The sequence below is a fragment of the Anabas testudineus genome, chromosome 21 (genome assembly GCF_900324465.2).
Source record: "Anabas testudineus chromosome 21, fAnaTes1.2, whole genome shotgun sequence".
In the NCBI taxonomy this organism is placed as follows: Eukaryota; Metazoa; Chordata; class Actinopteri; order Anabantiformes; family Anabantidae; genus Anabas; species Anabas testudineus.
Genome location: NC_046629.1, coordinates 20732893 through 20759341, shown reverse-complemented (window position 1 = coordinate 20759341; position 26449 = coordinate 20732893). Strand labels below are relative to the sequence as shown.

The window sequence follows — 26449 nt, the reverse complement described above, 5'->3', positions numbered from 1 at the left end:
TATCGATACTCACTGAGAGCCTCAGCAGCAGCACAGGCAGCAGCCACGCATGAGGTTTACACAGAGAGACCAGACTGAAGGTTCTACACTAGTTACTCCGATGTTCTCTAAGTCGTTTGTTGTTGTGGTTGTTTTGGGACAACACACTTGCATTATCACATTACCAAGTCATTTGAGATACACACCAGTGGAGATACCTATGTAGGGAAAATGAAAAATAACAAATGTTGACTCTCAACCTGGACAGAAGTCTTACAAAATATAGAGGACCACACCCTTTCAGGTGGTTTATTAGTGCAGCAGTAGAGGAAAATGAGGATTCAGAGGAGGAGGACAGTGGATGTCCTGTGGAAGTTACTAAAAAAAAAACATCACTGCGTGTCCAAAACTGAGGAAGTACTGTAAGCGCAGTCAGGAAAGGGCATCAGACAGCGAATCACAAAGCAGTCATAAATCAGTTTGACGGTTAGTGCCAGACAAATCTGTCCTCTGAATAATAACTGAGTCACGTCTGAACAGTGAAAGTGGGCTTGCACCTGTAAAACTCTCAAACTCTCTATATGTAAACATCCATAAAGGTATTTTAAGAATCACCACATCACACAAGATGCTTCGTCAAATGTCGAGGCGCCTGCTGTATTTTTGTGCATGTCATCAGTGCAGACACCAAATGAGACACCAAATAATGTGGTAATGATAACGGGCTGTGCTCCCCGTGCAGTCCATACTGTACAGGTCTGTATAAGCTGCTCAGTACAGAGAGACAACAGATAGATGTGGCGGTCTACTGTATCTGTCGATCTCTGGTGTGCCATCAATATCACTGCCCTTTGAGATAAGCTGTTGATTATCCACCCCGGGGAGTGAAATCGATCCCCGCCTGCCCTCTGTGCTTACTATTAGTCCTGAAAGTGCAGAAAACCTTGTTTGCCAGAAACACTCACTGCACCTCATCTGAGCTCAGCTGATGGACTAGTGGTGAGTAGAGGCCTGGCAGGAGCCACCGTGTCAATATGAATGACAATGAAATTCATGGACTACAAATACAAATCTGTGTGCTTCGGCGTTGGAGGGAAGCTGTCTCTGTGGCCTGGTGCACGTGGAGTTAATTAACACATCAACATATGATCAGTGCCGGTTCACAGTTTATGAATTCACTTTAGTTCACACCATCATAAAGTCGTCTGTGTGTGTGTGTGTGTGTGTGTGTGTGTGTGTGTGTGTGTGTGTGTCTGACGTCAACGTCTCCCAACTTCACGAGCTGTTAGACAGCTGAGAGCATTCTGTAAGAAGAACTCCAGGAAACTTTCTGTATCGCCAGCTCTGGATTGCATCATCATCAGTCTGAAAAAGTTCAACTTCAGTCCCGAGAAGTGACAGTGAACCACACACAGCGCGCTCATGTTTACCACATGTCTGCGCTGCATTTACGGTGCCGTAATTAGAGCTGATGTTCCTCACTGGAGAAAGTTGCCTGAAGCGAGGTTAAATTTTTAATGCATCTCCGAAGCCGCTGAGGAATCCAAAACGTGCATCTGCACAAACACACGTTCGCGAAGACTCTCCAAAGATGCTGCTCGTCAACGCCCCTAATGTGACTGGATTACAGAAGCTGAGCTGTGTGCAAATACATGCACTTACAAGCTGTCCCCCTGTTACCTCACACACACACACACACACACACACACGGGTAAAGTCTGACTGTTCCCTCTTCCTAATTCCTGTTATCTGAGGTTTTACTGCAGTCTGTCCCCCTGTCTGTGTCACAAGTGATGACTCAAACTTTGTAATTGCCTTTTAATCCTTTCGAGAATGGAACGTGTCAGCGTCTGTTAATTCAGGGCACCGCTCGCCTCGGGACACAGAGGAGAGCTTATGACGTGAAGGTCGCAAGTGTGAATCACCGCACGGGCTGCAACGCTGTGGACAGATACGTGGACGAGGTGCTTTCACCTCCTCTCTTAGCTGCTCTTCTGCAGGGCGGAGCACAATGAGAAGGCAGCAGAAGCTGCAAGCTGAGTGCATTGTGCATTGGTGATGTTTTTAACATAAAAGCCCCAATTCCAGGATTCACAGGGATGTGCTGGAGAAGACTTTGCACAGCGGTCCGACTCTCCCATCATCAATGATGAATCAAGATGGTAAAAAATGAATGCAACTCTGGACGGGAATAAACGATATGACATTGCAGAAACTTATCGAAACAATACAACAGTGAATGTTTGCTGTAATCAAAGCTAAAGGCAACAAACATGATGACATATCCTATCCATTATGGATTTAGTTAATGTTTTAGTGCATTTGCACTGCAATGCACAAATTACGTCTTTAATGTTGGATTATTATAACTTTTGTTCTCACAATAACAAGCTCTGTTTTGTTTTTACCTCCTGACAGAAACATTTCTTTAATATATATTCCTGTACGTCCCATTCTGTTCACCAGCTGATCAGAAGTGGTTCCCTCTTCTGCTGGGAGCCAAACCGAGAGCGGACAGAACAGAACTCCCTCTGAAGCTCTGCGGAGCTCCAAACTCAGCTCATAATTCTCTGCACGTTCATCACTGTCAGAGACAAATGGTTTTCACGTCGTGATTTGATATACTGTTATTATATCTCTATCGATATTATTTCTCCCATGAGCCATTTTGGAGTTACTGTCTGATGACTTAGTATCGATAAAGCCACAAAAACCCGTGTAAGTCAAAACCCGGCCCCACACTTCCCACTCCCACCTCTGTGTGTTAGTCAAAGCCCATCTTCGCCTCAGCACCTCTTCTTCCCACTTTGTTTCTTCCTCCCCATCATCATCTTCATCCTCCTCTTTAAATCAATCGGCTATTTACACCGGTGCACTTTCCTGCCTTCCCACCTCTTCTCTCCTTTCCTCTGCACTTCCCCTACTCTACTCAACCTCCTCCCCTTCATGCTACCTTTTAAATTTCCTCTTTTTGTTCCCTCTCACCCTTTAATTTTTTGTCCTTTGTCTCTTCTTGTCATTCTCAGTCAGCTCTTTCTAACCTTCTCTCAAGTCATTGTGAAGCAGCAGCAGGAGCAGCAGCATCCTGGGTATTTTCTCCATTAGTGTGAATTACACTTTCTCAGGGCCACAGGATCACAGCATGTCAACCTGCTCCTCTTGCTCACACTAAGGTTGACATCTATTTTTCCTATCGCTCGCCTTTCGTCCCAAGCATAGGCAGCAACAGCTTCATTAACAAAGCGAAGGAGAACACTGTGCCAGGCCCGGCCGGTAAGTCTACACGCCCCGCTGTCTGCACAGAGTCTGGGCCGACCGCGAGGTCACTCACACAGGTCAAGCTTTCAGTCAGCTTGTGTTATGTCTGTGGTTACAGGAGGCAACAAAGCAGCTTGAGACCAGCCAATGTCAAACGAGCGAGCTTGTTCTCAGGTTTTTGTTTCAGTGAAACTAAAGACGAATTGGCCACACTGTACAGTTTCACTGCCAAGAGTGCGCCAGTGTTCCCAGTCAGCCTCTTCAGCATGGGCAACATGGTGAGACACATACAATGTCTTTTAAGCAGGTAAAGCTGTGTTTGCTCACTTCCACGATGGAGTTGTTAAGCTCAGGCTGTGGTAAAAAATCATAATACAGGTGTTATAATTTAATATATTGCGATATAATCTTTTTTTCATATTAGTTTGTCATATTAAGAACACACTGCCATATGTATAAAATCGAAGTTTAAATAAAGGTCAACTTATAATCTGAACATCTGTTTAAAAGGACTCAGTCAAGTGGATTCAATGCCAGAACTTTTGCTCTGGCACCAGCCCAATAAATTACCCCACTGCTAACCTGTGACCGGTGATGGGACATTCAGGATCGTTATGCTAGAAGCAGAATTTGTAGCCTCAAGCCAGAAAACTCCAAGCGAACATGAGGTCTTCAGCTCTGTTAGACCGCACCAGACTTCAATTTGTAAAATTTGAAGAAATCCCCTTTAAGTAAAACAGCTTGAGGGACAGTTTCACTTGAGTAAGTACTGGTTAAAAGTTACTTTTAGTTACTGTTGAAATCCAGCTCATGAAAACAAATCACATTAATGGATAATATTTCTGTCAATCCTCTCTCAATGCAGCAGTCATATGCTGAATGACTCCTTCTTGTCCACGCTGACCTTGTGCCATATGAATGTTGCATACTTGAAAATAAAGGCTATTATAATATACTTTCCTTGGAGCTCCAGCTGCTGGTTCAATGCTAAACAACAAACAGGTCGGGTACCTCTATAACTGGACTAAATACTGGAAATCTTTAAGCAGGAGATTTATGGATTTGTGCCTTACTGTTCCCAACAATGTGATTTGTTTGGCAAGATTTTCACATTTTGTCACCACACTGACTGAAGCACAAAAGAAAAACCCCTTTCCATGCACCAACAATAGCTGTGGCAAAAGCAAACCTCTGCTATAAAAAGAGCCCAGAAAAAGGAACATTTCTGATCCTCCACCAACAGCTCAGCTTCCACTTTTCTCCTTCACCTGTTATTTAAAGATGCCTCTCTGTTCCTTCCTTTTTGTAATTCTCTCAGCATGGCCGTGCAACTTTGATGAAGGATAACCCTGTTGAGGCGCCTGCCAAGGAGCTATCTACACAGACACCGGGTCGACACAGGCTGGGACAGTAATAGCACTGGTTCTGCTAAGACAGTGCCCAGCGCTGCTCAGTGCCTGCCGACGTGATGCCAATGCATATTTAACGATCTAACCCAATAACTCGAGCTGATGGTCTGACATTGAATGATCGAACATGTCCGATGTGCTGGTCACACATATCTTTCATTTCTGTAGTTCTCCAAACACAACAACCTTAAATTAACGTTGGGGCAGACAGGCGTCCCACTCTGTAGGACTGGTCTGCAGCTCTGCAGCCTCATATGCAACAAGCTTTGAAGCATTGTGTGTTTTGACAGCATTAGGTTTTTTTTGCCCATGATGTGACCCCTGCACACCACAACGTTCAAACCAGCGGGTGTTAATGTTGTGGCTGATCAGTGTGTGCCACACATCCTCCAACCATCCTCCACATCTCCTCACGTCTACGATGCACTCACAGCACAGTATCATCACTAATTAAGCAGTGGATGCTGCTCACACACAAAAACATGAAATCCAAACAGCCCCGGGGCCACTGGATAGTATTCAGTGAGCTTTATATGGAGGAGAGTGCACTGAACGCTGTTAACGATCAGATTTCAACCACATCTCATGAGGCCTTCTAATATTTCAGGCACAGAAACTCAATTATGAGGCAGAGGTTTTTGATTTCTTAGAATAATAGGGCTACACGGCTGAATTCAATTAAGAGCACCCAGAATATATTTGGCACGCTCTCACAGGAAGGCCCACCGTGAGAGATGATGACATTTGCATCATTCATAGAGCCACTCTGTTAGAGAAAAAGAAAAACACACGGAGGTTACACGTGCCTGGAGGAATACTAACATTTATAGAAGAAGAATCACTCATTTGGGGGGGAGATGGAGGCTCAGCCGTGTGGCGCAAACACAAGTTGAACACGCCAGTCCTGGCAAAGACCCTCATCTCATTCTCCTCAAACCTTCAAAAAAAAAAAAAAAAAAAAAGCATTGCAGTGCGCCACGCCACCTGTAAGGTGTCTAAAAAGGGAACACGCATCCTCTCCTCTCCAGGTGCCAACATTAGCCATGAGCGCTGTTCTAAGTCCCAGTGAGCGCGTGTGGAAAGGAAAAAAATGCGCATATTGCGCCTTTAAACCATCTCACAAAGTGAATTTCCACGACCGCCGCTCTCTTTCAAGGTGTCAGGGGCAGCTGACAGGAGGCAACGGCTGAATTACAATGCGCCCTGCGCAGTCCCCCCCCCCCCCCCCCACTCTCCACTGACTGTGCATGTGCCCGCGGCGTTCGGCGGTTTCCGTCACCTCGTCTTGACAGCTGACATCTGAGCTTCGCGAGCGGCTTGACGACTGCTAGATTGTTTTCAATATTTTGGCATGTGCGTTCCCCGAAGTTGAATCAGCCTCTCTCTCACTAAACCCTCGTCATCTGTACCGAAAAACCCAAACAACCAACAAACTGATGGCGGTTTGCCACATTTGCCGTCACTGTCTATGTGAGCGGGACCTGCGGTCAGCGGGCGTTTAAGCAAATAGGTCCAAAGAAAAAGCTAAATGTGAGAGCTGCGTGTGCGTGTGTGTGTGTGAGAGAGAGAGAGAGAGAGAGCTGACCTTGCACAGCACGCTATGTTACAGAGTTTGGCGTAATGCACATGAGCAAAGTGCAGATCAAGTCAAAAAGAGCAGAAAGCCAGTTGCCCACCTCATCCTGCGGCGGCTGGTTCGGTCTCTGGTTCGGCTGCTCCTTCGTAGCTGTCATTGTAAACTCCTCGTGAGACCAAACTTGGTTTATCCAAAGGGGGAAAAACGGTTTAATGTGTGAGGAATCGGGAGAAGAGCGGCGGGCAGCAGCGCCGTCTTGTCACTACAGGAAAAAAAAAAAAAATGCGGAATCTTAAAGAGCAGCGGAGGGACGGATCCGTCACGACTGAATCTCTGCGAGGTCTTGGAGAGCGTCTGACGAGAAGCCAACGCCGCCGTGTGCGTTCACATCACATCACATCACATCCCCCCCCCCCAACACTACCACCACCACTACCACCACCCCTCCAGGAAAAGGGAGGAGAGTTTAGGGCGCGCTCGTTATCGAACCGAGAAAACCCGAAGTGATCTCACATTTTTTACCAGCTCCTGCCTCCTCCTCTGGTGCGTCTGGGTGAGGAAGTGCTGGGACTCGATAACTCTCTCCCTCTCCCGCCTGTCTACTCTCAGGGATGCTGGTATTTTGGAGGGTCAGGGGATATAAGAGAGAGGAAGAGGAGGAGGAGGAATGGGTGGAGGTGGAGGGTGTTCAAGTGGTCTTGTGATGGTTTCCTGAGAGGGCGGGAGGGGGGGGGGGGGGGGGTGGAGAGGGGGTGCATTTTGCTGGATCCAAAAAAGAAATCGTTTATGTGTTGAGTGCAGACTTGTCTTTGCCTGTACTGTAGATCGCGGCTTGGCAGGCGGGCTTCTTGTTTTCCTCACGCCGTGTGACAGCGTTTGAAACCCCGCTGCATGTCCAGGCTGAGCCGGAGCCGCGCAGGAGCTGTCCGCGGTGCTGAAAGCCCGCCGCGCGTTCGTCTCCATCTCCCCCTGCGGATTCACTGGGCCAGCTCTGCTCTTCTAGCAGCCACAGCCCTCAGTGAGGACGGCTGCTTTCCAGCTGAAGATGTTGTTGTTGTTGTTGTTGTTGTGTTATACAGGAACTCGGCTCCAAGCGAGGAGCTCAATAAAAAAGGCCCCTACGTGCAGGGCCAAAAAGAAAACTAACCAGTGCCTTGGTGTTAGAGAGCAGTTAGCAGTGAAATGACCCCTTGCGAACCCGCCCCTATATCAAACTCAACGCCGGGCTTATGAGAGAGCAGTGTTGTCTGCGGTCAGAGGCTTTATGGAGCTGGAAGCCCACAATGCTGAAGACGCACTGTCAACACAGACACCGAACGGCAGGCTGAGGTATTCGGCTCAGCTTTTTAATGCCTCTGCCAGACAAAGATCGATATTTTATATCTGTGTTTGACTTTTGTAGTGAATTATCACTTTTCCTAGGATTTGTGGAGGTGTGATAGTCTCTCTCTCACACACACACACAAACACACACACACAAACCAAAGTACAGGTATTCATACAGGTATATAGACACAGATCTGAGGTGTTTGCATCTTACATGATTTTATGTTATTTTCCACTTCTTTGTCTTAACACCTTTGCAACGTGCTTATATATTATTGAACATGTTGAGCATCAACATGAATTATGACCTGTCTCAGCCATAATACACTACAACACTATCAGTTATCTACTACTGCTTCTCAGTCCACAGACTGCCCTGTCAAGAGTTCAGTTGTGACATTTCTTGCCTTCTAAATGTCTTTTAGAACATCAGTTGTCTTGTGCAGAAGACAGGTGGGTACAGAATCAATAGCCCCATTAGTACTACTACAATAAAGACAGTCCATCATTTTTTGGGATCATTCTAATTCCATCACTTTAGGAATTAGGAAGTAGGAAGGTAATCTGAAAGGCTAATGAGTCCAAATTTGACATTTTTGGTTTTAACCACTGTGTTGTTTTTGACGTAGATTGGGTAAACAGACAGTTCCTGGATGTGTGGTTCCCAGTGTGAAACATGGAGAAGGACGTGTGGTGGCGTTGAAGGTGCTTAGCTCGTGACCATAGCATTTTGCAGCAACATGCCATTCCATCCAGTTTGCACTTAGTGGGGCCATCATTTATGATTACAAACCACTCCTGCACATTTCAGAACAGTACATATGAAATTAATTGTAACTTTGTTGTGTTTGATCATCATGTGGAGCTACCCCACGGATAATCCATATTATACCAAAGTACAGTATTTAAGTATATCTACCTTCTACCATTATGTTTCACCACAGCGGTACCCCAGCAGTAATGACACAGGCACAAAATGTTTCTTTCATCAAACTGAACGGTTGTCACTGTGTTTGTGCAGCTCTTCCACCACCGTATACAATCTCAGTTCATGTTTTCCACGTTAGCAGCTTATCCATTTCTCCCTTGCATTACATTGTTGGAGAAGTTCTTTTCCTTTTTATATCTGCATACTGATTGTTTTAAGCACCTTTGTTCTGGCACCTTTCCAACGCTAACACTGCACACTGCTGGAAATGTGTGCAGAATTAGGTTGTGCTGTGGATTTTGGAGACAACTGTTGTGTGCAGCGATAACTCGGAACTCTGCAAGACAATGATGAAGAAGACAGTGGTGCATCTTGGAATAATCATTCATTCTGTCAGGGACTCTCCACCAGACCCTGTTTAAGCATTCATCTCCGATCTGCAGCAAATGACTGTTTGAAATTAACTCCAGTTTACTGATTACACTTCAAACCATAGTAAAAAAAAAAACTCTCAGAGGAGGATAAATTGAATAAACAAACTGAATGAAATAGAACAGATTCTTAAACTGAAGGGTTTCCATTTTGGTTTCTGTGTTTGTAGAAATATGGACAGTGGATATAAGGAGAAGTACAGCGGAAGTACAAGGTCCTGCCTAAAATGCACTCTGTTATAAGTAGTAGTGGTACTTCGAAAGATAGTACCACTTCATCATCATTTACTAGTTCATTATAGTTTCTATTAGACTCTGGATATGAGATAGAACTGAAATTGTCAGAAAAAATAGAAACACTGCAAGTACCACAAAGTTGTACTTGTACAGTACATACTGTACCTACTGTATATAAAGTGTGTTGAACACCCCTCTTAATAATCTTTAAATAATCCCTCTTTTGGTATTTTGATGTGAAGCACTGTCAAGCATCATAAGAAGAGACATGGCGAGTGTTAAAACCATAGAATCCACTCCCTCTCCCATCATTTTCATCAGACCATTCAGCGCCTCCTCGTGCCCCCATATGGATGCATCTGCACTTGGATTTTGTCTGTAATTTGTCATCAGTCTCCACGGGAGAGACCAGATCACATTAGACAAGAGTGGAGTAGAATATAGCAGTGCTGAAAAACTAGCCAGCTTGTATTATAATAAAGGCCCACATCGATCGGTGTGCTCCATTTTGTAGACAAGGGTAATCAATCCACTTTGAGAAGTAAGCTGGTCCAAGGCAGCCTAAGGCACCACTCAGTGCTGCTATTGCAGCTGCATTGTTATGAGAAACAGGCCCAATAATTTAGTTAGCATAGCTACTTCTCTCTAACAGCAATACTTGTACCCAGATGCTTTGGTTCTCTTGTATAAAATCTCTTGTATAAGGGTGCACACAATATATATCTCGGTGGGATTCTTGCAGCTTCAGCTGTTATGTCAGTCAGCACTGGATCTACCTCTTAGCGGCACCAGGGCAAATATTTGCTATTTCTTCCAGTGGGTGGAAAAAAAAGGTCAGAACAGAAGGAACGTGTCATAGAAGTTTTTCATGCTAAGCACAAAAAAAACAAGAAGGAAAAGCTGTTAATGGGCTATTTACTGATCTGCACCCCCACAAACTGCTACAGTTAGTTAATGACAAGGAGCTCTTTTTCATGGAAGTGTTATTGGGTTACTGGTGTAGATAGTTAGCTAGTTAGCCAATGTTAATGTTTGCAGCACATGAAAAAGACACAGCACCCTCCACATTCTTCAAACGCTGAGTTTGCTCAGCGAGATGTTGAGTTTTACTGCAGCCAGATGGATTTGACAGGCCGGCTGAGTCTAGTTCAAGCTCCCAAAGTTGAGCAATTGCTGTTTGAATAAGGTTTCAGAAAGTCGCGTTACACCCTTTTTTATTCCCAACCCCTCACAACTGTCAGGTGTTGTTGTTATTATTTACTGTAATGTTAATGTACTGTAACTAAAATGCCTCAATTCATAAAGCTGGGTCTGAAAATGATGCTAACGCCAACTTAGTAGATAATCTTTTTAATGATAGCAACCAAAAACCAGCTGCCATGAAACAAACTTTGGACAAACCCAAGGTTGATGTTAATAACCATTTCAAACCATAAAATAGGGCATTTGGTCTTCGGTCAGAAAGCAGAACACTCCACTCTCCACCACACAGTGACAACACTGAGTACATCCCATCAAATATGTCAGGGAACCGGAAGAAATGCCAGCAACAGACCTTCATACAGTCTTGGCACTTAGAGCAGACTTAACATGTCTCGTCCAAAATACTGCTGCTCAGATATCGACATCTTGTGATTGACCCGCTCTTCCCTAAGAATGTCAAAGATGTGAAATTATTTTGAAGTAAACACAGTACAAATAGCACGGGCTGGTCATCTCTGAAGGTCAACAAAACAGCTGGCTCCGACATAGAATTTGAGGTGAACATTGGAAATAAAAAAATAGATGCACTCTTTGTGGGTGTGTTGAGAGCATAAGTGCAGTTCTTATTAGCATAAATTCCTCTTAACCTTTGCTTGTGTGTACTACTTTCTGAGAGAGACTAATGGAGTTTGCCTGTTTGGAAGTAGGGCAGATACACACGTTGGACCTGTTTGGATGATAAACACTGTTTATTTCATAAGCTTTAATCGATTGGTTCATGTAGGTAAAGGCTGTATGTACATTACTTGGTCTCTATGATGATCTTCAGAATTGTGAGCTTGTCTGTTACAAACTATTGGGATAAATGCACGTATGTCATTTCCAGTATAAGATGCTATGTGTTTAGCAAAACAGCACTTACAATAGCACTCATCAAGTTTCATTTGGACAGATTCATCAGGTCAAATAGAAATAGGTATTTAGTTTCACTGGCAAACCAACTACTCACATAATCTTTATATTTCTTAATTATTTTTTTTTTGTTTTGAGCATCAATACACTTTTACCAAAACAACCACCATATCCTGCACTGATGATGTAATTTCCTGTTGATGGGGACACATAAGGACGCGTGATGATGCATTCAAAAGATGTGGACAAATGTGTGTCCGTACCCCCTTACATCACATGTCAGTACCCAGCCATACCTGTTAGTGATACATCTAATCGAGAGAATAGATTGAAACTCTCTATTTTTAGGCTTACTTAAACATTTGTATCAAATTGACCAACATATACATATAACCATACCAGTCATGCGACATATGCCATGTAAAGTTAAAAAAAACTTTTTAGGGCAACTTTCTACATTTTAACTAATCCTATGTTAATTTAGTGGCTAAATCTAACCCAGATGTCCTTATGCCTAACCCCAACCAAATCACAGCTGCAGTTGTAGTTTACCATTTTGGACTGTTTAGAGTGAAGTGTGGCATTTTGGCACACTGCACAATTTTTTTAGTATTTTGGTGCCATTGTTAGAAAATGGAAGCTGCTATATCGGCGCCTGGCACACAACGGGGTGCAGTTTCAACAGAGGAGTGCCTCCATACGTTGTGGCAAAGCTCTCACATGGATCATATGAGGGGTCAAAAAATCTATATGGACATGAAGGTTGGAGAACTTGTTAAAGTCATTATTACAAAACACATAAGAAATTATAATGATAAAGGTATGAACACTCATTGTGGACATGCATGTCATTGAAATATTTCAATTCAAGGAGTTTTTATAAATTTTTTTTTTACCTGTTCCTTTTCAGGGTATAAGAATAAGAAAAATAAGAAACTTTGCTGATCCATAAAAATTTGGATGGTACTACTATGGGCGTTTGGTGTATTGTCCAAGGATACCTCCAACCACTGAGTCTGCAGTTCATCAACTTCTGCTTTACCAACAGACCCACTGGCGATCAACTGATGAATGCATGATCATTCGCCCCAGAAAGATCATAGAACACAGCTCAAGAGCACAAGCTTAAGAGTGAGAAATATACTTGCTATATGAACTTAACTTTTTTCAACTCTTCAAATATTGTCTCCTTTGGTCTAGAGTTTTGAGCGAGATTACCTCTTCTAACCAGTCAGCGAAGGCCAAATATTTCTGCTTGACTGGTTTGCAGATTCTTATTTATTGCGATTTCATAACACTGATACCTGAAGGCCTAGTGTTGCCAAGCAGAGTGCATTGATTTGGCGTCTCATGCTACCGCCAGCTTTATTTCCAAATATTGCACCTTGTAACTTTAAAGTCATTTTAAAATTGCTTGCAGTGAAACACGAACAAGACTAACATTAAAAGAGTACAACACATGACACTTTTCTATTCATAGTATGAGAGATGAATGCGAATTGGGAACATCTGTATTTCATGTGCGTTCATGAATGATGACTTACCGCGCACTCACAGCTGGGTTCCTGTCTACTTATACAGCAGAGTTACAGTTACTCTGATTGCAGTGGGATTGCTGCAGGATGTGCCTGCTATTTCCCTCCACTTCACACTGAGCCCGGTCTGCTCGAGATGTGCTCATTCCCCAGCTTGTTTAATGTCTGCTGAGGATCTTTGAGCGAACCCCACTCTTGGTGTTTGAAATGCTACCACGGCACTGCGCTATGATAATAAAGGTGATGACATTAAAGTTAAACAGGTTGGGCTGATTTGCTGGCGTGAGATCAAAGACAGCATTTTAAAAGATATAAGATTAGAGTTTTGCTTTGGAGATTTTTTTTTTTTTTTTCAACAAATTGACAAGAAGAAGGAGACAAGGTCCTTGTTAGTACTCTTTTGACAGTAAGGGAATATGCTACTCTTATAATAAAGAGCCAAAAAAGTACCTTTATGGGAGACTATGATACATTATAATTGGTAAGGTGAAGTGTGAATTACAGTATAAGGCAGAGAAAGTGTGCAGTTGAGAGGGTGAAATGCTTTAAACTAACTAGCAGAGATGTGGAAGGTGTGTGGGTGGAGAGGCAGGAGCGGAGGAGAGAGAAGGAAGGTGGGAGAGAGGTATGGAGACAGAGTGAGAGGGAAAGAGAGCCCCAGGGAGGTGTTTTGCTGAGGTGTCTGCTGTTGATAAAGTATTTATGACCCTGGGGCAATTTAGTGCAGACATTCAGGAACTCCACGCCACCGGGCCGCTGGTGAAAGTTTCATGACCAAACTCCGCTGTGTGCCACTGTGGCTTAGCCGGAGCAACTCCACATTCAGCACATCACATTATTATAGCAACAGCTAGAGCTACTGACTGGGACGAATATTACCACCCCGGATTCCCAATAAAAAGTAGCTTTTTCTTTCTTGGCATTCTTCATGTACACGCTTGAAGTAAAGAGAAGCCACAAATACAGAAGTGTCTCAGAAATTATGAAAAGGATAAAAAAATGAGAAGTTTTCTCATAACTAGCATCCATATTTCTGCCTGTCTCCACAGGAGGTGTTTCAACCATCATTTTTTCAGCTGTGCCAAACATGCTTCCAGTGACAGACCGTTGTTTTGGTCTTTCTGAAAAAGGTATTATCTTATTGGTTCATTTTGGAAGGAAGAAAAAAAAAAGCAAGCGGCTGGGTTAGGACTCCCCCTGACCAATGAATCAATTGTTAATAACTGATGCTGCTCAGGGTTGGCGTTTCTGCGAACAGCAAAGTCTAGACTTTAAGCTACACGCTGGGCACTGTGACTAACATGCACAGCAGAATTGACCTCACTCAGAGCCATTCTAACCCCCTCCCATCACTTCTCCTGGCCACCCGACCTGAACCTTATGTCACCCCTTTGTCAACCCCTTCAAAATTTTTCTAGACTACATAATTGCATGAGGCCTGAAGTGTGTTTTTATACTTAGAGCCTATCGGTCTATGTGCTCAATGACAGCGACTGTATATTGAGTGTCCATCCAGGTGACCTACACTTTTTGCTGCATGTGTAGAGACTAGTGTAGCTGCACTGGGGCTGCTCCTCCTCTGCTCTGCTAATGTGTGCTGTCTCAAATGAGCACTAGCGTGAGACTTAAATCAATATACTTTAAATTACAATAAAGGAAGAATGATGCAAACACAAATAATTTACCTTCACTGATTAGTTATGTAAATATTGCTGTAGCATTACGTTTGACATACTATATTTACACATGACATACTGTAGGAGCACGGCAGTGTAACATGGCAGCCTCAGTGAAAGGAGACTCCAAAAATGTAGTAACCTTCATGCAGCAACCTCAACAGATAGGCAGGATAAGACAGCTTGTAAGTAGCCTGACTCACAAAATCCAGGCCAAAAAGAGCCTGAAAATCCTTTGCACTGCAACTCGGCTACAAATCTCACACAATAATTATAAATAACTAATACATAACTAATAAAGTCATTCAGATGAGTGCCCTTCTTAGTATTGGTCTATTTGCTACATCTGCATGAAGCATCCCAGTGCAATAATTTATGACATCAAAATAGTCGATTTGCTCAAAAACTATCTTTCAAATGATCTGCCTGCGGTGCATAAACATCAAATACACCAAATGACCAGCAAAAGCCCCTTTCATCGTGATCCAGAGAGTGAACATAAGGATCAAAACATCAAAATATCTCCCACTCACCTTTGTTTTAAGTCAAATACTGCTCAATAGAGGAACGCGTTTAACCTTTAAAATGTGTACCAAGGAGATGTGTGTCAGAGCTGATTAACTATATAGTGATCATTAAAGAAATAAAAGAGTAACTTTTAACTTGCTTCCTATAGGAGAGCACGTGAATATAAACTTGTAGTCCACAAAACTTAGGAGAAAAACTGCAACCTTCATAACATGAGCAACCGATACATTATGTCCTCACATGAACTGAAAAATATCCTCCAGATGAAGGATGGCTAAAGAGTCCAAGACTTGATCATTGTAATATTTTTCAATGTGTGAAATGTGTTTTAATATTTGACAGTGTGTCAAAGTATTAACTGTAATCATATCATTAGACAAGGTAAATGTCGTGTGGACTGATCAAGGGCCAAATGTACATCACACTGAACTGCACCCTGCGTTAATCTTGGCAGGGAAACATGATGCGCTCCATCCAGCAAATAATAAATCAGAAATTCAATTTTATGCGGAGGGCTTCCGATTACACAGCACCGAGGCGCCCTGCTGTTGACATTGCAACGTCATTCATTTTGGAGTCAATGTAATTCATTTATTGCTGCTGTGTTTCCCCACTGTGCTTGTTGATATCGTCAAGGGGTGTGTCAGATGAGCTGAATGAAATCCTAATGAGGGTGTCGCCCGGAGCGGGGAGGAAGGCAACACTAGCTCCGACTCTCAGCTGCAGTTCAATCAGACACCTGCTGACATGCACATAGAGTTTGTGTACAGGTGATAAGACGACTGAAGTTTGTAATGAAATCTGAGTCACGTATAGTTTCTGTGTAGTTATGTAGAGGATTTATTTAGAATACAGGTAACATGGTCAAGCAAGAGACCTACAGACATCCACTCTTCTCAAGTGTTCCCATGGAAAAAACACTGTACTACTGCTGCGGTACTGGTGGGTGACTTAACAATTTTAAAATAAAAAGTAATTAAAAGTAGTTAGTATTTAAATATATGGATAAACTGCTTGTATGCACATACATTAGTAATAATACTTGGGACTCACAAGCTATTTATTGCACTATGTACATTTCTCCAGGTGCCGTCTTTCTTGCAGTAGTCACGACCTTTCCCTCTAAAACCAAACCTCTTCAAGAATACAGTATAGATACACTAAAAACACATAGATACTGTATGCCTTTGCCCAAGACATAAATAAAGGCAAATTATGCATGCATTCAGCCAGTGGAGACACAAAGCATATTCAAAATCAATAGAGCCTCTGGGTGTTTGCAGATGGAGGGGGAGGGGGGGTAACGAGAAGCTCCAGCCCTCCCTCTCCGAACAAAGAGTCTCGACCGATCATGTAGCAGGACTGAAGCACTCAGCAGTTCCTCAAAAAGCGTGTTCCTGCATTCTGTTCATTGTGGATCAGCAGCGGCGGGAAATGCGTTTGGCTACAGAGCACAGGGGCTCTCGAGGCCCTCAGGCATTCGCTGACATTGGGTGAGACGTTTCATCCGCTCCATAGAAAAGCCCAGGCAGCATGTGCTGTGTAAAGTCATCCTAATCACTGACACGAGTTATGCAGAACATGAGTATGTGTCATTATATCCACGCTGGCGGGCTCCGAGGTGATTAGGTAAAACCTGGTTTATTTTAATGCCGTAGCATAATGGGATGCCTCCGAAATTTTACACAGGCAGTGAAAACACTTCCTGTGGCACTAAGATATAACAGGATTTGAAAATCTATTTTTTGAGGAAATCTATAGACACTTCCCACATCTCTGACTTATCACACAGTGTATATACTGTAGAACCAAAGGATAAACAGGAAATATACTTGACTGGGGATTTAAATATTTCATAGGCAACTGTAACAAATTGATCTGTAGCTTCAGGGTGGATAGAAACACCAGTGTGAAGAGGATAAACAGTCTTAACATGAGGCTACAGCACCATACAGCTAGTTTAATCAAACATTAGCAATATTATACAGGCTCCTATTCCAACTATGCATCACTGCTTCATTAAACCACATAAAAAAATGACCTAATTTGCTCATTAGGGGTCTGAGGGGCTTCTGACCTCCACCAATTGCTTTTGAGTCCTTATATTAAATTCAGGCACTTGGATACAATTGCATGTTCTCGTGCAAATGTACAGCCCATGGGAGGTGAAATTAATAGTTGGTGAAGCTTTAGTTTTGCTCTGGTTTAATTGAAACATCAGCATAGCAGTAAATCTGAATTAGTTCTAAAGTAGCGTTTGATATTTATATTTACTTTTCAGAAAATGCTGCACTTCTTGTCCTTGGGGGTGAGTTTTTTCTTTCTTTCTTTCTTTCTTTCTTTCTTTCTTTCTTTGTTTTCCTAATAGTGCAGCTATTGAAATGGATTTTACAACCTAAGGTACTTCACAGTTAAGGATCAAATAGAAATTCACTGATAGGAAAATAATGGCTTGAATGAAAAGAAAAAAAACATTGAAATTGCTGTGTGAATGTTAAAACAACTTTATTAACTGTGTCAAAACATTTAAGTAATGTTAGACATATAATAGGAGTCTAGATCTCAGTTTTTGTCCTAATCATCACCTTATCCTATTTGTATTTATTTAATATGTACAAAAAGGGGTATGTTTTTTTTTCTGTATATACATTGCTTATAATGCATGTTGCTAAATATATCGTCTGGCCCTTCTCATCTGTAGAGACCCCATTACCCAGTTTGGATATCCTGACCTTGACACCAAAAGTAGTCCATCTTCCCTGTTTGGTGGACACAACAGGACATTTTACAACATTTTTGCATCTGTATTATGTTCTGCATCATGTATTAAAGATGACTGTGACTGGAACAGCTACACCAGAACAAGTATAAGAGTAATGAAAGCATTTGTATAGCATGCACACCTTAAACAACCAGCACTAAAGGTTCACTAGCATTATTTGAAATCATCATTTTTAATATGAACGCAGTTAAAAATACATGCAGTTCAGTAAGACTACACAAAATTCAAATGATTTCCTATTCACATCTATGCACTGCAACACTGTGGTCCCTCAAGGACCAACTTATGCACAGTCCTCCACATACAACCCTCTAAGGAATTAATAGTTAGAGCTAACAGAAGACAGCTGCATGTTCTTCTCAGACATGGGTGGAATTTTAGTAGCCAACTTTTTACCTTTGGGAATGCTGTTCAGAGGGGAAGAGAAAGAGAGAGAGAGATGAAGAGAGGGAGCAGATGAGATCAGTGAGGATCAGTGTTACCAGAGATGGCTGGCTTTAAGCTATCCCAAGCTAGCTCAAACATTAACTTGCAACTGCCTTGGGATCAATGATAGCCCAGATAGAAAGTCACCAGTGGCCTTTAAGTGGGCCAGTGTCTACAGCAGAAGCAGGAGGGGCTCTCTACTAGACCCTTCAGAAGAAATCAGTCCACCCAGTCCTGTCAGAATGAGCATGAGCCTCTTTATTCAAGGTGACAGGGTACAGTCCAGTGAATTTATGCCTCATCTGTTCCTTCAGCTTCATCTTTTCCCCACTCTTTATAGCCTCCTGCTACCGATGCTTGCAGGTACAACGGCTGCTAATTTAGCTGACATTTCAGCCAGACTCAGTGGAATGAGTCAGGCTGGACATTATTCAGCTGATTGGTAGCTATGGTGGCACTGATGGAGCTTGTGAAGAAAATGTGAACCACAATAGAATATAATGAATGTGCACTGTGGGGGGGGGGGGGGGGTGGCTTAGTCTGAAAAAAGCATATTATTCAACTGAACGTGGTTTACTATGAAAAAATAAAGATATGGCATTAGAAGGAGCGTGCACACCTGGTTAAGGTGCTATCCCGAAAGTAAGAATAAAACAAAATCTAAATATCACAAAAAAGCTAAGTTAAATGTGCAAACTAAGTGATTTGGTTGGGATTAGGCAAAAAAACATCTGAGTTAGGTTTATGCATTAAGTAAACATGGATAAGCTTACTAAATATGACACAATACACAATACTGGTCACATTAACATGACATTGGTATTATACTGAACTTCAGTCCTGTGGGAGAGTCCAACCTCCACCTCCACCTCACACAAGGTAAAAATAGTTTGTGGCTGTGTAATGTTCACTGCTGTTGCTAGACATCAAACAGCCACTGATTGGATTTTTCTGTTTTTATATAATTCACAATATCAGTTAAAACATAGTGACATGTGCTTCACTACAGCCTTGATGACTCTAAACAGTATGGAAGTGATATCTTGACTTGTTGTAAATACAAAATCTTACCCAGTGCCCGCTGTTGAAAATAAAAAGATGGTCTAATAATATGAGGAGAGGCATGTTTAGTATGAAATCAACATTGTGCTTAAATGCATTCAGGCATTTCTGTCAAAACAAAAAGAAACAAAATCTGAAACGAATCAGATGACAGGATTATGGAAGAATTAACAGAAAAAAAGAGAAAAGAGAAAAAAGCGGGAGGGACAGGAAGGAAGGAGACTGAGAAAAAAAATGACAAAAAGGTAGACAAAAAGACAGCGAGGCTTCACGGCTGCACAGCCAAATCTCTCTGAGCGCTGTGTGGGAGGATAACAACACAGCTGATGTGGAGAAAATAACCCATCCTGATGGAAAGCCATTCAGATGACCGCAGGCCAGGGCTGCAGTCTCTCTGAGAGTCCAGATTGTTAGCCACATGTTAGATGCTATCACCTCGGGGTCTATCTGGATGCGCATAGGCGCGTGGGAAAAGAGCTACTGAAGGATGGTTATATTGATTTGTTTGTCTTCAATCAGGCTGTTGTCAATTGCGAGCAATGAGGCAATGAGGGCTTACGTCAAAAGGAATGTGTGCAGACTTTGGCACACATCTGAAACTCGAAAAGCTTTCATATTTAAAGCACCACTGCAACAATGAGGCATCCAGCCTATTAATCAGTCATCCACTTTTGAGTGACTTTTATTTTTGCGAACGAATTACCTCACGGTTTGAACTGGGTCGTGTGATTGGCGTACTGTAGCGGCTTTTCCTGGGTTGATGGTTGGACAAATGATTTTTAAATCCCTGGTACACTCTAGATGGTTCCTAATTACAGCAATACAAAGTGGCTTTTCTCTCACAGTCTAATGGCGCACAGCCCACTAAACTGGCAAGTTTGTGAAAACAGAGTGCCTGTTGCCATCGAGCTCCAAATGGCCTTTCTGAGAGGAAACAACTTAAAATGACACATATCCCGTTTATGAGGACGCGTAAATGCTCCTGTTAAGCCGCATGTTTTACCTTTGGTGTTCAGCATCCTAAGTGTGTTTATTGTCATCACATGATCATCACGACGATCCCACTGATTGTCAGGCTGTCAGGGAAAATAAAGAGTGTGTATTCCAGTGGAGGTTTATCTGGCTTCCAGGAAGGCAGGACTGTAATTTACATTCTCTGGTATTGTTTGGTAATTGATGTCTGCACTGTAGCTGAGGCGGCAGAGTTGGTTCATTACACAGGTCTTTATTCTTCTTTTCTACATACAATGGCAAGAAAAAGTAAAGTGATCTCTTCTTCATCAAGAATATTAACAAATATAATGTGCAAAAAATAATAAATCAAAAACAACTTTCATGTCTTGATTGAGAACACTTTATAGTGATAGTGGAAAAAGTATGTGAACTAGTTGAACAGCTCGTGTATGGCTCTCTTAAAGTCGTTCCATACTCTGGGGCCTTTGTCCTGCTTGTTTTATTCCTGCCCTTCCCACTACTCATTACCTGGATCAAGTTTGTTTGGTCAATCTGAAGATACTGTCTTAGATGAGGATGGAGTGAGTGGGGGACCAGGGTTGTTCTTCCCTGTGTTAGATTAATAAAATGACATTTCTGTAGAGATAGGACTTAAAACGTCATCTGATTTTCATCCAAGTCCTTGAACTGGAAGAAGGGAAGCCAATTAAAGTCAATAATCCAGTTTAAATAATTTATCAAAAGAACATTTTTATTCCATGACACTGTGACTGAAGGTATGACTAGCTCATAGTGTTGGAACTAGAATCCATCAGAAAAGCCTGGAAATGTCAGGACAGCTGGATCTTAATATTGAGACAATTTAACTGATAAAGCTGCGGCTGAGTGGACAGCTTAACAACATCTAATTACCAACCTGCCGCAGGTTACGACATCCAGACCTTTAACATGTGAGGAAAAAAAAACGACATCTTGGAGCAGGCTTCCAGTTTGCAACTTGTCGCATCAGAGGACATTGCTGAGAAATGGCAAAGTTTTAATGGGGCCACCATGTGCAGTATGTATCTCACTGTTTGCTTGACTTGTTTTGCATAGAATATTAAATACCCATGTAGAATATTAACATGACCAGTTTCCAGCTGTATCTGAGGGGTATTATGTTATTAATCTCATCCTAGTGTACTGATAGTTTTACAAATCAGCCAACAGCCACAGAGACAGAAAGGGACTGTGTAACTCTTGTTGTACAAGGATGTAAAAGCAGATACTAGACACAGCATCTCTTCCCCAATGGTCACCTTCTCCAGAACTCTCTCCAGTATTCTTCTACCTATCCATTTTTATCAACATCCATCCTTGGGTCCACCGTGTTCACTCAGGTGCTCAGTAGACCTCCTTAGGACAACGTCAAACGTGACCTTTTTTGAGCTACCACAAAACCGTCCTCCTGTATTCTTTTTACCCACTTTTTATTCCTGTCTTGTCAATTACTATCTGCTACAACCATCTCCTCCTTTAGGTCCTCGTCCTTGCTGCTATCCATCACAGGTCCCCGCAATCTTTCACCACCATCTTCCTCCTCACCAACCTCCTACTGTACCTGTGCCTCTATCATAATGAAATCTAAATTACAGGCTGTGTCCTGGGTGCTCATCCATCCAGGTTAGAGTTGCCTGCCTCGCTGTTGCAGCCCTAACATCCCATTCTGAGGATGCTATACAGCAGGAAAAGAGCGATTTGGCTCCTTGACATTTAATAAGTACGTTGGAGGCTGTGAAGAAAAGGAATTGGAGGGGAGGGGGTTCGGCCTTGGATGTATTCGATGTGAGCCACATCAGTCATTCCTCAGTGTTGGCCGGGAAACTCTTGACTTCCAACACTCTGGAGGAAACAGCATATCTGTGTGTGTGTGTGCCTGTGTGTAGTGAGGGAGTTAAACACAAAGACAAAGCAACAGCACAGAATATGTCATGCTGTCTGACTTCACCTGCACATGTGTCAGAGGGAGCTGGGTGTGCAACAAATCATCTAGTGATGGAGCTTGATGATGTTTTGATTGCAAAGAACAGATGTCTATTACAGTAAGGTTGAGGCTTTTGCGACATAGAACAGATTGTGGGAGACAAACTCATTGTTTGCATCCATCAAATGACCTCAACAGTCACCGTCAGTACATGTGCATCAGTAAAAAGAATTAACTAGTCACATTTTGAGTCAAATGTCTGGCACGAAGACCTGGGCTCCAAAAACATGGCGGCCAACACTGGAGACTCCATAGAATTGTAACACAGATCTGTTGTTTGTTTTCACTTCCTGGCAGAGCTACTTTGTCTACATAGATTCTGTCCCTTATGCAGCCACCGGGAGAAATGCTAAGCTGAAGCCTGTATCTGTTATGAAAATATGTGAGATCATCAGTGAAGGGCGGCAGACCAGCGCTGGTTTTACCTCCATGTGGGTGGTCCTGTAATGATGTGACATCACATGAAAACTAGGAATGTCAAAAGAGAAAAAAATGAAAGTCATTAGACTAAGACCCTGAAAAAGCTCCTCATTGGCCTAATGCACTGTCAGCTACAAGTACAGTACAGTAATTACTGTAATTTTTATTTTGGCAAACTGTCACCATTCAAAATATGCCAACAACACTGCAGCTATTAGTGGCTTCTGTTTACAGTAACCATGACCTTATATACTGCTATCACTATTTACTGTAATATCAATGAGAACCTAAAAATATGTTGATTTTTTAGGCAAATTCTGAACTATATTTTTCTCTGACTTCCAAGCAGGCAAAATTATAAAATGTCTTGACAGCAGGATACCAGTGTGGTTCATGTCTGTATGGTCTGACAGGAGGGACTATAATTTTTATCACCTCATATAGTAACTTTGCCTCATGTTTCTCTCTTCTTCTCTCCTACACCCGCTAGACATTTTTGTCTATGTCCATGTCTGTTGCAGACCACATTCTGTAATTTGCCAGTGGTTAAAATATCATCCCAAACAATTAAATTGCTGAGAAGCAATTTCACATTACAAGAAAAAAATCTCAATGTAACTTTACCTGGAAACCCATGAGGCAAACAGTGATGTGTCTGTTTATCTCTCTTATTCAGCAGCATTGACTAGCAGCTTAGCTTCTTTGAACACAGACAGAAACCTGGGGCTATATGGATTATTGATACATTTGCCTATTCCCATACATGAACGCAGAATGTGCAGGATAGAAGGGCGTGCCACATGCATAGTTTAAGCATGAATGAAATGAAAAGCAGAAGATTAAACACATGATGAGAGAAACAATGAATCCTGTATTAGAAAACAGTTTGTTGCAGGTGTTTTGTCAATATTCATAATTGTCTTATTTTCTTTTTTTAAAAACCACTGTTTCCCTGGTGGTGATCTTTAAATTGATCCTATTTTTATCCTATACTGTGACAGAGCCATTTTCTGCAGTCAGTATCAATGTGGGCACTATAAGAAAAATAATCATACAGGCATTGAATATTGGCAACTGGGATATAACAGTGCCAGCAGGAAAAAGGGATGAGCTGAAAATGAGCTTTAACCAGGCAGCTAGTCACCTGGAGTAGAAGCACAGACCACAAGACAACCCTGAGCATGTCTTCAAGGTTTTTCACCAGCTCTACAAACACAGAAGTAACCTTAATAACTCATATGTTGTTAATCTGGATAAACTTTCCACTCAACGTTCCATCATCTTTCCTTCTATTATTGTACAGTCAATCAACTCATACAGATATTCACTAAGTGACTACTGTGAGGGAATGGGAACATATACAGTAAAAAAATATAAGTAAAGTGTTTGTGACTGCAAATGTCAGAACTGCCTTGGGCGAATAGCTTCAAATTTAGCACAAAGGTCCACTTGAGGATGACCTGACAACATTTTGGTGGCCAAAGGTCAAAGCCAGTATGACCTAACATCTGTTCCATTGGCAAATGTGATATAACGGGAGCTACTTAATGGTATTTCTTCAAATTTAGGACAATCCCCCCACATGCACCCAAGGACAAATTGATTAGATTTTGGCTGTCGGAGGTCAAAGTCAACGTGGCTGCAAGTCTGTCCCATTTTCATCAGCGCTGTATCTCAGAACCGCCTGGAGGAAATTTCAATACATCTGGCACTTGTAAGCTTCAACTAGACTGGTTCGCAAAAGCGTACGATGCTGGACTTCTAGTTGATTCATTAAACAAAATAAGGAAGAGTAGGGGCATTTTCTCATATTTAAGCAGTATGGTCCCTTATGTTTCTACTAGATAAAGATTTTATGAATTGCTAGGATAAATAGAAATAGTAGAATAGAATAGAATAGAATAAAATGTGCTAGTTGCTTGATTATTGTATGTAAAAAGGTGTGTGTGTTTCCATTTCCATTGTGCACACACAGTCAGTGTGTTTAGTTCATTTAGCCTGTCAGACAGTACCGTTTTTTTGTGGAGTTACTGCCTCATGCATGGGCTGTCAGGGCTGTTTTGACAGCATGTTGGTCTGCCTCAGCAAACATCTGAAACACCCGACCACCTACATACAGGTACAGTATGTGTATTTGTTTAACTCTTCCTACTTACTGTATCTCACACTTGTGAGAAACTGTGCCAAACAGCAAAATGACTCATGACTGCTGTATTTTTCTACTACAGCATACTGTATAGCAACGGTTACAGTTGGCGTTACAGAAAGCTGGTGTGTCTCTATTTCTCCATAAATATCTTCAGGTCTTTCTTGCACTTGCTACTATCAGTGTTCATGAGCCTACCATTACAAGAACGATGAATAACAATGGTGTTAATGTCAAAGTTGCAGGGAGGAAGCAACTACTTTTAAAAAAGAACAGTGCAGCTCATCTACTGACAGAAAGGTTATTGGAAGAATCCTAATTCTCCGTCTGTAAAACATGGTGGTGGCAGTGCCATGATCTGGGCCAGCTATTCTGCCTTTTGACCAGGAAATTTTGCCTTCAGTCATAGACCTATGAATTCTGACTTGTACAAACAAATAAGTCAGGAAAATGTGAGAGTATCCATTTGTGAACTGGAACTAAAAACTAAGTGAAGATGTAAGATGAAAGAGATGTAATGTTTTGGAATGGTCGAGTCTATAATATTATAGAATGTGGAAGTGCACAGGGAGACACACCAGTTATTAAAATTACATCCTTACATACTTTTGCAACACAAATAAATAAATAGGTACATTTATCAAAATACAATTTGTTTTGTACTTGATACTGTAACTGATGTAAAATGTGTTTTTCTTTAATTGTACAGAGTACTGCATTAAATATAATACATTGCTATGGTTCCACTGGGTTGTTACCTGAAGTTAATATGTTGTTTTTACCTCAGGAAATTCCCCAGACACTTAAAGCTCAGCAGAATTGTCTTGTTTATACTTCTGTTGTGAGAGTATTAGCTTAATGAAGCCAGGGCAGTCACTTCATCAACTACATATGATAACTGATACAATGTACACAGACAAAGAGCAATGTAGCACTTCTGCAGCAGTGCATTGATGCCACTTACACAAACAGGAAGCACAGTATCATAGGCACTTCACCTGCAGTGCAGGCTGCTGATATAGAGAAGGTAATGTATAAATTGACCTTGGGGTAGTGAACAGTATTCAGAACAGTTTGGTGTGGTATTCTGCTGAATTTCTCACCTGAACAGCCAATCTCTACTCCATTAGGTTGCTAGGCAATGTCTTTTTAAAGTGATCCTTATATTGCCAATGTTGCAGGTTGTAAAGGTCAATGCATTTTCTCTGCCATTAGTAAGTTACTGTAGTCGCTTTTTTTGTGATGATGACACAGAGGAGGACTAAAGAGGACTATCATGTGACAAGACAAAAGAGTGCTTCTTTTCTGGGGCACTGATGCTGGAAAATATTAAAACGGCATGTTCCATCCTGTGTTTCTTGCCACAGCTGAATATAAGTTTATATAGAATATAAAAATAATAATAGGGTGTATCTTGATGCAAGTCAAGCTGCTTGTGATGTATGTCCTTCTAGCCCCATCTGTCACTGCCTAGTGTCCAAATCATGGTGATGCAAAGACACTTACCTGTAGGAGAACAGTCAAAACTTTAATTCCTTCACCTTTTATTCTGCTGTGAGTTCTATGTCCAGAGGTATTTTTGCGACCCCTTAGATGTCTGCTGTCTGCCCAGGAAGATAAAATGTTTATCTAGGGTAA

General features: G+C 42.0%; 1 protein-coding gene across 2 annotated transcripts in view; it reads right to left on the bottom strand.

Annotated features, from left to right (window-relative positions):
• LOC113173854 (inactive dipeptidyl peptidase 10) overlaps positions 1-26449 on the bottom strand; it is a 158968-nt gene that overhangs the window by 80165 nt on the left and 52354 nt on the right. Inside the window, exon 1 of one of the 2 annotated variants that reach the window (XM_026377448.1) lies at positions 6323-6570. The exons of the other annotated variant lie outside the window; for it this stretch is intronic. Within the exon in view, the coding sequence (XP_026233233.1) occupies positions 6323-6379 (57 nt within the window). The 5' untranslated portion in view covers positions 6380-6570. Of the gene's footprint in view, positions 1-6322; positions 6571-26449 lie in introns of those variants that run through there. 2 annotated transcript variants of the gene reach the window in all.